This window comes from Triticum urartu, chromosome 2 (assembly GCF_003073215.2).
Source record: "Triticum urartu cultivar G1812 chromosome 2, Tu2.1, whole genome shotgun sequence".
Lineage (NCBI taxonomy): Eukaryota > Viridiplantae > Streptophyta > Magnoliopsida > Poales > Poaceae > Triticum > Triticum urartu.
Window position 1 is genome coordinate 733,877,228 of NC_053023.1, and position 11,938 is coordinate 733,889,165.

Genomic DNA, 11,938 nt, shown 5'->3' on the forward strand with positions numbered 1-11,938 from the left:
TGGGGGAGTGAGAGGATGGGTGACTGGCCGGGAAGTCAAACGATTTGGAATAAGTGATCCACACTTGAGCAGTTAAGAGAGGTGATTAGAGACTAAATCATCAAATAATTCAGAAAAATTAAAAATCAAAAAAAATCAAAAAAAATTTCCAAAATTTTCAAAAAAAAAACTTTAGTACCGGTTGGTAACACCAACCTGTACTAAAGGTCCCCCATACCAGGGCGCGAGCTCACGCCACGTGGTGGCACTTTAGCGCCGGTTCGTGCCGAACCGGTACTAAAGGGGGGGGGGCCTTTAGTGCCGGTTATGGAACCGGCACTAAAGGCCCTTACGAACCGGCGCTAAAGCTCCGTTTTCTACTAGTGGACCTACCAGGGGCTGCCACGTGTCGCCACACCGCCGCCGGCCCGCTCGGCCCGTGCGGGGCCCCCGCGGCCCGCTCACGCCGCGTCCCTCCGCCGCCCGCGCCCCCGCGCAAGGAGCCGCGCCGCCCTGCGCCTCCTCCGCCGGCCGCCGCCGCCACGCCTCGCCGCCGCCCCACGCCAAGTCCCGCGTCGCCGCCTTCGTCCGCCACCGCCGCCGCGGGAGCCGCCCCCCCTCTCCGGCCACCTTCGCCCCAACACCAGATCCGGCGAGACCCCGCAGCTCCAGCCATCTTCTCCAGCCACCGCCTCGTCTTCAATTCCGGCGAGAACCGCTACTCCGGCGAACCTCGGCTTCCGTGCGCCAGATCTGGATCTGAGAACCCTAGGGTTGACCCCTGTTTTTTCCTCTAAGTCTTTTTTTCTACATTCTGAAGTTCTGTTCATTACATCATAACTCTGTCATCGTAGCTCCGTTTATTGTGCATAATATATCAAATTGTTCATCTGGTTGTGCTCTTCATTTTGTTCCATTGTGCCATGCTTGTTTGAGTCCATCTTGTTGCCCAAATTGTTAATCCAAGAGTGCTATAAATTGTTAGGTGCTGATTCTTAACAGATCTTGAGCATTTGTCATTTTTGCCATGATTATTGTGTGCTGCATATGGGCATGAGCTCTACATGTGTTTTTGGCTATGCCATGCCATATTTACAGGGTTGTATGCCATGTATTTTTTGTGATCAATGTGGTGAGTAGCACATGCATGCAAAGTAGCTCTCGTGTTATTGCTGATTTCAGGGACTTAGAATTTCACTGTCATTTTCCTGTTGTTATTTTTAATGCCATGTATTCATATTGCTACAGGGAGATCCATGCTTCTTTTGAGTATGTTCAGTAAGGATGATTTTGACATATGGTTATGCTCTATCCATCCATGCTCCTGTTTGAATTTATGGAGTGCCCTAGCATGACTCAATCTTGCTCTACTTTTGCTATAAAATGTTCCTGGCAGGTTGTTTACGTGTTAATTAATTTTGCCAAGGTTGTTGTAGTTGATCCATGCATACTATGAGTTTGTTCTTGCTTTGGTTAGCTTCATGAACTTGTCTTCTTGCTGGTAGTATGCTTAGCTTGTCATGCAATGCCTTGTGTTGAGTGAATCGAGCTCGCAAACATGCCTTCGTAACTCTGTTTTTGCCATGTCCAGTTTTTCTGCTAAGTCTGAATCTGTTAACGAAACTTGCTATGTTTATATGGGTACCATCATATTTTCTGTGCTCTTCTGGCTTATGGTCAATAAGGGACTTTTGTTATATGCTTTGAGTAGATTCATGCCATGCCTTTGTTTGCTATGTTCTGTTCATGTAGCATATTTTTATCTTACTCTAAACATTGCTTCCTGATGTTAACTCCTGGCATGTTAGTATTTTCACTAAGTCTATGAAGCTGATATCTTTTGCCCGTTTGCCATGCTTGTTTGAACATGCTATTTTGTGATTTAGCCGTAGCTCAGTGTTCATCTTTTGTCAAGCATCTTGAGTAGATCACTGTCATGTGCTTTGTTGCTATATTAGAGTGCAGTAGCTTAGTTTCTTGTTGCATTTTACATTGGCATCGCGTTGTTAATCGCAGAATTGTGTCATTATTGTTTTGCTTGGCATTTGCAAACCGTGCATCCGATTCCGCTGATCTTTATATCGTTTTCGACCGAAATCAACTCATCTTTCCAGCGGCGCACTTGGTTTGCCAAGTTGATGCCTGGTTCAATCTTTTCCTTCCGAAGCACGCATATGCATTGCATATCACATCCTGCATATCATGCCATGTTTTGCATCATGTTGCTTGCGCATTGCACCGTGGTTGATTGTTGTTTCCTTTGCTTTGTGTTCTTGCCTTGGGTAGAGCCGGGAGACGATTACGTGATCGAGGGACCCGTTGAGTATGCTTACGAGGATCAAGCTTACGTCAACTCGGAGAACTTTGCAGGCAAGATGACATTACCCTCGAAATCACTTCTATCTTTGCTTGATAGTTGCTCGCTCTTTTGCTATGCCGCGATACCCGCCACTTGCTATATCATGCCTCCCGTATTGCCATGTCAAGCCCCTAACCCACCTTTCCTAGCAAACCATTGTTTGGCTTGTTACCGCTTTGCTCAGCCCCTCTTATAGCGTTGCTAGTTGCAGGTGAAGATGGAGTTTGTTCCTTGTTGGAACATGATTATTGTTGGGATATCATTATTATATATTGTTTACTTTAATGCATCTATATACTTGGTAAAGGGTGGAAGGCTTGGCCTTATGCCTGGTGGTTTGTTCCACTCTTGCCACCCTACTTTTTGTCATACCGGTGTTATGTTCCTTGATTTTGCGCTCCTTACGCGGTTGGGTTATAATGGGAACCCCTTGACAGTTCGCCTTGAATAAAACTCCTCCAGCAAGTCCCAACCTTGGTTTTACCATTTGCCACCTAAGCCTTTTTCCCTTAGGTTCCGCGGACTCAAGGGTCATCTTTATTTTAAACCCCCGGGCCAGTGCTCCTCTGAGTGTTGGTCCAAACTAGAGTCCTTTGCAGCACCCCCTCGGGGAAACTCGAGGTTTGGTTTTAGTTGTACGGAGCGCTCATCCGGTGTGCCCTGAGAACGAGATACGTGCGACTCCTATCGGGATTTGTCAGCACATCGGGCGGCTTTGCTGGTCTTGTTTTACCATTGTCGAGATGTCTTGTAACCGGGATTCCGAGTCTGATTGGGTCGTCCTGGGAGAAGGAATATCCTTCGTTGACCGTGAGAGATTGTGATGGGCTAAGTTGGGACACCCTTGCAGGGTTTTGAACTTTCGAAAGTTGTGCCCGCGGTTATGGGCAGATGGAAATTTGTTAATATCTGGTTGTAAAAAACTTGAAACTTAACTTATTTAAAATGAATCAACCGTGTGTGTAGCCGTGATGGTCTCTTTTCGGCAGAGTCCGGAAAGAGAACACAGTCTCGTGTTATGCTTGAACGTAAGTAGTTCCAGGATCACTTCTTGATCATTATAGCTTCTCGACCGAGTTTTGCTTCTCTTCTCGCTCTCATTTGCGTAAGTTAGCCTCCATATATGCTAGTGCTTGCTGCAGCTCCACCTCACTACCTTTTTCCTACCCATAAGCTTAAATAGACTTGATCGCGAGGGTGTGAGATTGCTGAGTCCCGTGACTCACATATTACTTCCAAAACCAGATGCAGATGTCGATGATGCCATTGCAGGGGATGCGACCGAACTCAAGTGGGAGTTGGACGAGGATTCAGGACGTTACTATGTTTCCTTTCCGGACGATCAGTAGTGGAGCCCAGTTGGGGCGATCGGGGACCTATGCATTTGGGGTTGTCTTTATTTTGGTTCCGTAGTCGGACCTTGATTGTATCTAGTTGATGTAATGTTATATTTATGTATTGTATGAAGTGGCGATTGTAAGCCAACTCTTTATCCCTTTCTTGTTCAATACATGGGATGTGTAAAGATTACCCCTCTTGCGACATGTCTACTATGCGGTTATGCCTCTAAGTCGTGCTCCGATATGTGGGAGATATAGCCGCATCGTGGGTGTTACACAATCGGAGTACCTTTTGAGGATTCCCTGGAAAAATGGAACTGGTACTGCAATCACACAGTACTAGTAAGCATGCACGTGAAATGCACGTATATCTATAATAAAAAACATCTATTTTAAATCTTGCTTTCTAGCCAATCTTTTTTACCGAGCCTATGAGTCTTTGGTAGCGGAGATCAAGCATTTGAGGTCTTTACGTCTGACTCGTATTACTCATCTCAATCAAAATTAGAATGTGGTTAGTGTTTTTTTTTTGCTAAATTTGCTAGAACTGCGAGTAGAAATGTCGTTTGGTCGGCCTCCGAACTTAGAGAGGTTACTGATTTATGTAAGGAGGATTGTAATTTTGAACTTCTATGAGTAATACAAGTTCTACCCACAAAAGAGTCAAACCGAACACGCCAGATTGAAAATGACCAAAAGGCATCCATAGCAAAATGAATTTATTGGATGGTTGGATAGTTAGGTGGACAGTGTTATCCCGAGTACACCAAGGTTTAAGTCCTGATACTTGCATTTATCCTAAATTTATTTTAGGATTTTCGACGATGCGTGTTCAGTGGAAGTAGACGTTTCCATCGGTGACTTTGTAAAATCTCAAGACGATATGTCGGCTCAGTCTTTTGGAGGTGCTCATAGGGATAGGGTGTGTGTAGTTCATAAGGGTCAGTGTATGTGCGTATATATGAGTGGTTGCGTATGTATTGTGTTTAAAAAGAAAAATGAATTTTCCAACGCGTGTATTTTTTAAGTGTATGTTTGTATATATTTGTTCTTTTTTACAACTAATGCGTGCAGTACTTGTTACTTGACCAAAAGGGCTATCGATCAAGAAAAAAAAGAACAAAAGAGACACACCCGATGCTCCATCTCAGTTCTCCACGCCTGACGCTTCATCGTTGTGGCAACAGCTCTCTCCCCACCGCTCCCCATTTCATGGTGGCCATAGCTCTCTCTCTCTCTCATCAGGCCGCCTCTCCCCTTTGTCCCCACCGCCGACGCGAGGTCTCGCACTCCCCCGCTCTTCTCAACTCCTCCTCGTCGAATTGGTCGCTGAAGTGCCCGAGGATCCGCTCGAGCTCGGCATGCTCGCGGCCAACCCAGTGCTAGGCGCTGACGGAGGCGGGCGCGGAGGCGCGAGACTCATCTCCACCGGATCGTCTGCCGTGGCAATCACGCGTCCTTCCTCTCCGTCTCGCTCGCCCGGCTCCGCTCGTCCGTGGCTCCCACCGCCCTGCGCGGCTACGCTACGCTGCGTGCAGCAGTGCCGCGGCGGCTGGTGCCCCTGCAACTGCAAGCCGACGCCGGTTGTTTATTCCCCACTTCGGCACTCTGCTATGCTTATTTTCGATTTGAGGTACTCCCGATTCCCCACTTTTGCTATCCTAATTGCTATCCATTCCAATACCGTACATATGTAGCTTACCAGTTTACCAGTAGGAAAGCATGTTTTAAAAATTCAGGGTCAATTTTTGAAATGCAAAGTAAAGAGGGTCAAAAGAAGCATAATAGGATAATACGGGTTCACATAGATGTAGTACTCTGTCACTATCAGCTAGCTCAGAGTATGACTGTAGGACAATGCAGGTTCACATAGATGTAGTTATCTGTCACTATCAGCTAGCTCTAATTGAATTTTTTTGGAGCAGTTCCATTTGCAAATAGACCAGCTACAAGGGCACACACATACGCACACGCGCACCCTAATTGAGATATCATATTACAATGGTAACAAATATGTCAGTATTTCTTACATGCTGGCAGCTTAAGCAAGCACCTTGCGCTATTAACTTCAGCTAGATGTAGTAATCTGTCACAAGAGCGTGGCCAGTTCAGAACACCATATAAAAGAGCGGTACCAGCAGCAGACTTCAGAGGAAAGTTGATTTTATCCCTAAATAAGATGCTCCATTTGACATGCTCTAAATGGACTAATGAAATAATCTAGAACACCTCTGCAACTCTGGGGATTTTGTAATTAACTGCAGATTTTACAAGGTGTCAAATATGTGATTTAAGTAAAATGTAGAGCAATGGAAGTACAAGTGATACACCTGAATAAAGCATAACCTACAAGAATCACAAGCGCTAAAAATTCAGAATGCAGAAAATCTACATATGCCAAGAAGGTCACTCACCAATAACCATGTGTGCTTCCATACTGCGTAAACAGGGGATAAAAATTGTTTGGTCTGCAGTTAATCACCTAAGCATTGGGTTAACACAGTGGTGCTACTTTTCTTTTCCGTCCAAAACAGAACCATCATGTCTTGAGTTTCCTGAAAAACAGTAGACATGCATATGAATCCTAATACTAATTAACAACTGATAAAAGATGTCGATCAAGCTTCAGAAACTTAGCGGCCGCATATTGAGTTCCATCATTGTTTTCCTCGAAACCACAATCCATAACACCTGCATATATCTCACCTGGAGTATTATTAAATACCCGTCTTCATGCCCTCGAGTATATATCACCTGCAAAATAGAAAGATTCTGTTTTTTATCTGACAAAGCACTGAATCAAATAATTCCTTTGCCCATGAGTCTAGGTTTCTAACAATTTACTGAGAAGGGCAAAGAAAAGTGCAGCATTTGTAGGACATGCCAACACAGAAAAGTAAACATGTAACAGAAGTGGGAAGGAGGGAACAAGGATGATGGTATTTATATGGAGGTTATGGAGCTGAATTTCTCCCTCTGACGTCCGGTTATGGGATAACCAATCTGCGCAAGTTGAAAGAGGGGCCTCTGTTCTGCCGTTTGTTGGAAAAATTTGCTCTTATGTAAGAACGCAGTTAGATTAAAAGTTGTGAACACAACTTGCCGCAGAGCTTAATCCATGATTTGCCGCAGAAAAAAAATACGTAGCCTAGCATAGGTGTTCTAGCAGAAAAGGGGCTAACCTTAGAATCATGTTTTTTCAGTGGAAGTTTATCTCATGATTCATAATCATCATCCTGTGTCCCCTCCCTGGTTCGCCACTTCTGATTACTGCAACTTCTTCCTTCTTCTCCTTGTCTGCTAATCTAGCAGGAAGTGGCAGCCATGGTCTAGTAGGAAAACGTGGCCACGAACCCGCAAAAGACGGCGGCCAGCCTGGACCGCAGCAGCTGCGACGGTGATCTGGTCAGGAGGAAGATTGGCAGTCGCGATGGAAGGTCCGGCGGAGCTTTGGTCCATGGCCATGGCGTCCTGCACGGGGACGGAGAGAGGGAGAGAGAAAGGAGGAGGAGGGCGCTGGGCACGGCTGACCTACAAAGGAGGTTGGCGGCGGCTTGCAGGAGCGCAGGCGGCGACGGGAGGCAGGGTGAATGGGGGGAAGCGCACGGGAGGAGGGAAGGAAGGAAATGCGACGCGAGCTTTGCTGCTGATTCATGGAATCGATCCGGAAATTAGGAAGTTGCGGGCGAGGCTACGGGGATCTGTAGACGCGGAGCGATTAGCAGACGACGGTGTCTGCCAGGCAGAACATTTAATCTCAGACGTTGATTGAGATGGCAGATTATGGATGTAATATGGTCAGTAGGATGTGTTTAAGTTGATTTGATCGAAGGTCCGGGTTACCCCGTGTATAGTTTGTTGTGTGGCTTTAGACAAAATTATGTTTGCTCTTTTAATAGTAGTATAGAGTAACCAATAATCCTAGACGCACGAAGGCTTTTACGGAATTTTGTCTAACTATAATCTCTCTCCCCGGGAATTTCAGCCGGGGTGGGCCCATCTCCAGTGGTAATCTAGCCAGTCAGCCATTCTTCCATCATCGTCACACTGATCATTCTCTACTAAGTGATTTCCATGTATTGGCAGAGCATTATGTGGCCCATAGCATCGTGGACGAATGTTCCTTTATTTTTTGGCATCTACTCCCTTCGTCTGAAAATACTTATTATCAAAATGAATAAAAGGGGATGTATCTAGACGTATTTTAGTTCGAGATACATCTCTTTATCCATTTTGATGACAAGTATTTTCGGACGAAGGGAGTATTATTTTGTTACCTCAAATGATTAACAAAAAAACTGCTATTTGAGCAAGGCTCTGCATGTTGGAAGAGCATAACTTGTGCATCTAACCCCCCTTACACTTTAAACTGGAATATATTAGGTACTCCCTTTGAACTAAAACAACATCACTTATTTCTGAACTGAGGCAAATATCAGTTATACAAGATCATCTCTCTTCTAAACAAGAAAGTCTGCAAGTGAGTATGAATAGAGTCATGTTGTCTCAAGGAGGGACCATTGCTCTTTTTAAAGTTTTGCGCGATGCTACCGTAGCTAGCCATATTCTTGCTAGTCTGGGCAGTGAACAATAGTGAACTGTGTGTTGGCTGCGCATTCCTCCTATAGAGATTGCTAGTGTTGTGGCAGTGGACAGTAGCACCCCATTTGATCAATGAATTACTTTCTTCGGAAAAAAATCCTACCGCGTGGTGAGTAATCTTCAAAGTATTCGAAAGAAGAGAATAGTCCTCCAATTGAAGTTTTTTCCTTCTGGCACCCGTTCTTCATGGCCTACTCAGTCAAACCCACGTGGAGGGATCGTTGTTGACCTCACTTGCAAACTTTCTCCGACCAATCATATTGCCTCGATTTCATTGTGTCTCATTCTTGAAGCAAAAAATGTAATATTTTTTAAAATCAAACCACAAAATGATCAAGTGAGTTGTATTCCAGAATGTAATCTTTGTCATAAACCAAACCAAAAAAGCAAACTATATGCAAACATTTTTTAAAAATTTCTACACATTTTTAAATTTACGAACATTTATTTTCAGATCTGGAACATTTCTAAATTTGTGAACATTTTTCTAAATTCGCGAATGTTTTATAAATTCATGAATTTATTTAAAATTTCGAATTATTTTATAATTTGGAACATCTTTTGAAATTTAACATATTTTTTAACCTTTTCAAATAAGTATTTGAAACCCATGATCATTTCATGAACATTTTTAAGTTTTTTAAATTTTGAGAATATTCTTGTGAAATTCATGAACTGTTTTGAATTTGTACATTTTTTATAATTTGAAACTGTTTTTTAATTCATGAAATTTTCATTTATCTTTTAAATCTAGGATTTTTTCTGTTTTATATAAAATTAAATAGTAATAAAAATAAAAAGGTAATGAAAAACCGAAAGAAACGTTAAAAATGGCACCCACGCCCCATAATGGGCCAGCCCAAATCAAGCAGGGTGTATCCTCTGAATCAGGCGTGGATTAGGTTTTCTCAAACAAAAAAGACGTGGATTAGGAGGTCCCGACTTTCCCGACCAATCACATCACCTCAATTTCGTTGGGTCGCCTTTTCGAAGCATCAAGGTGCGGCTCAAAATGTTCGAATTTGTTGTAAGTACGTTTCAGAATGTAATATTCTCTTAATCTCTTAATAAACCAAGCAACAAAAGCAAACAATTCAACGATGTTGTTCTCAATTGGGACTTCGGATATACCATACAAAGAGAGAAACTAAAAAAGCATGGCAAAATTCATAATATATAAACGCAAAGAAAAAGGCGTGTCATAGTGTTTGGTGTGGTTAACACTCAGCCCGTCTTGTACTGGGCGACGGCGATCTTGGCAGCGGGGCCGCCCTCCTGGATGTACACGATGGTAAGCTTCTCGCCGGCGTCAAGTCTGGTGACCCACGAGGGGAACCCGTACATCTCCTTGTCCTGTGTGGCAGAGACGCCGTAGATGGGGCCGGTCAGCCCCTCGATCCGCAGCTTCAGGTAGGTGATGGGGTGGCCGCACGTGTTCTTCGCCGTCACGGTGTGCCGGTAGTGGTCCACGCCGTTGTACTCCCACGAGTTGGTGACCGCGTGCACGAACTCCAGCGGCGCGCCTCCGACGTGCAGGGTGTCCTGCGGAGGCTGGTAACCCGGGCTGTTACCGGCGGCGGCGGGTTGGGCGGCGAGGCGGGCGAAGACGCCGCACATGGGCGCGGCGGCGGCGAGGGTGGGCTCGGCGCGCTGGTAGTTGCAGCGGTCGTCGACGAAGCCGTCGTGGCCGTCTGGCCCGCCGACGAGCGCGCCGACGAGGACGTTGGGGTCGGCGCCCTTGCTGTTGTAGTAGGCGTCGAACCCCTCCATGCACCCGACGGTGTCGTTGACGGCGTAGACGGACGGGATGGAGGCGCCGCGGTGGTGCACGTGCGTGGGGAACTTGTCGCCGTGGCCCACCATGTAGCTCATGGACAGCGGGTTCTTGCCCAGGACGTAGTCCACCTGGGACCTGGCGAAGGCGACGATCTCGGCGGGCGCGACCTCGGCGTCGGGGCACTTGAGCTTGTCGCCGGACTCGGCGAGGTAGTCGGCGTAGACGGTGAGGAGGAAGACGGAGGAGCTGACGTACTGCATGTTGTTCCAGTCGGCGACGTAGAGGAGGCCGCCGGGGGTGGTCCTGACGTTGTTGCCGCCGTTCTTCTGGATGCAGGCGCACATGAAGAACTCGGCCTTGGCCCGGAACTGCTTGAGCGTGTCGGCGTAGTCACCGTCGCCGCCGCCCGCGAGGAGCACCTTGGAGAGCAGCACCTGGACACCGGCGTACTTGTTGTCCCAGGAGAACTCGCGCACGGCCCAGCCGGTCCCGCCGAAGGCGTCCGCGTTACGGGCGACGTAGTCGAGGTAGTCCTGGTCGCCGGTGGCCTCGTAGAGCCAGGCGGCGCCCCAGAGCAGCTCGTCCTGGTAGCCGGAGGCGGAGGGGTAGAACTTCTTGGCGCATTGCAGGGAGTCGTCGTAGCGGCCCCGGAAGGTGTCGGCGAAGGTGAAGATCTGCTTGGCGTGCATGAGGAGCAGGTCGGCGTACATGGAGTCGTAGTGCCGGAACACCTTGGCGGCGGCGGCGAGCGCTGCTGCTGTTTCGGCGGCCACCTCGGAGCCCGGGCGGCTGGCGTCGATCTTGGACGCCGTCCTCGGCGTCGACATGTCCTCCGCGCGCTCCCAGCACAGGTGGTCGCTGTCCCCGTCGCCCACCTTCAAAGTTGTTCAAGACGCCGAGTTAGGCCGGGCCGGGCCGGGCTGGGCTGGACAGGGTTGGGCTTAGGAGTGGTGTGTACCTGGACCCAGAGGGTATTGGGCTCGGTGTGGGCCTTGATGAAGTAGTTGGTGCCCCAGCGGATGGCGTCGAGGGCGCGGTTGAGGGAGTTGGCGGCGACCATCTCCTTCTCGAACTCGAGCACGCCCCACGACAGCATGGTCACCGCGTACGCCGCCGGGAACCCGAACTTGACGTGGTCGCCGGCGTCGTAGTACCCGCCGACCAGATCCACCTGCACACATCCATTCTTTCTCCGTAAGCAAATGCGGATCGAGCTCCGATCGGAGTTCGTACGACGTCGGATCGAGGCGCGCGCGCGTACCCCCTGGGAGAAGCCGTCTGTGAGGGCGGAGTCGCCGCGCCAGTGCACGGTGCGGTCGGCTGGGAGCTTGCCGGACCGCTGCGCCTCGAAGAACTGGAGGGACTTGTCGAACGCGCCGGCGTAGTCCGCCCACGCCGGCGAGGCCTCCGCGGACGCCGCCGCGAGGAGCACGAGCAGCGCCACCGCCGCCGCCGATGCGATCGTCAACCGCGCCATGGCTGCCTCGTTCTCCTCTGCAGGTAATTAAGTGGGGAATGTCGCCGTCGTGGTGGTGCTGGGAGTGTCCGGCGCGGCGGGCGGGGATTTATACGGGGCGTGCGGATCGCGGGGCGGCCGGCCGTGACCGACATGGGGCGCTGCGTGGTGCCCGGCACGTAGGGGGTAGAGGGGAGACGAGCTAGGCTGTTTGCGCCATGCACGTCTTGCAGCCAGAAATGGTCGCACGCACAATGGGATCGATCGTGGGCTCGCCGATCGTCTTTCGACATTAGACATTTCTTCTTCCATTTTTTTTGGAAAAACTTATAATCTATTCATCATCTATCATTCATTCTTCTTGTTTTGATAATAATTGTACAGCATTATTTATTAATTAAATCTTCTGCCATCTGATCATGTAG

General features: G+C 48.1%; 1 protein-coding gene across 1 annotated transcript; it reads right to left on the reverse strand.

Moving 5' to 3' along the window:
* Positions 1 to 9,362: 9,362 nt before the first annotated feature.
* LOC125534495 (endoglucanase 13-like) lies at positions 9,363 to 11,595 on the reverse strand. The gene is made up of 3 exons (XM_048697706.1): positions 11,319 to 11,595; positions 11,016 to 11,228; positions 9,363 to 10,932 (listed from the first exon to the last, which is right to left on the reverse strand). The coding sequence occupies exons 1-3, from the start codon at positions 11,532 to 11,534 to the stop codon at positions 9,505 to 9,507; spliced, it is 1,857 nt and encodes a 618-aa protein (XP_048553663.1). The 5' UTR covers positions 11,535 to 11,595; the 3' UTR covers positions 9,363 to 9,504.
* Between the last annotated feature and the right edge of the window lie 343 nt (positions 11,596 to 11,938).

Excerpts from the sequence above, each read along its gene's own strand:
- LOC125534495 (XM_048697706.1), bottom strand. The coding sequence starts at position 11,534 with ATGGCGCGGTTGACGATCGCATCGGCGGCGGCGGTGGCGCTGCTCGTG. Across the intron at positions 11,229-11,318 it reads CAGACGGCTTCTCCCAGGGG|GTGGATCTGGTCGGCGGGTA; the intron begins GTACGCGCGCGC and ends GGATGTGTGCAG. Across the intron at positions 10,933-11,015 it reads CCAATACCCTCTGGGTCCAG|GTGGGCGACGGGGACAGCGA; the intron begins GTACACACCACT and ends ACAACTTTGAAG.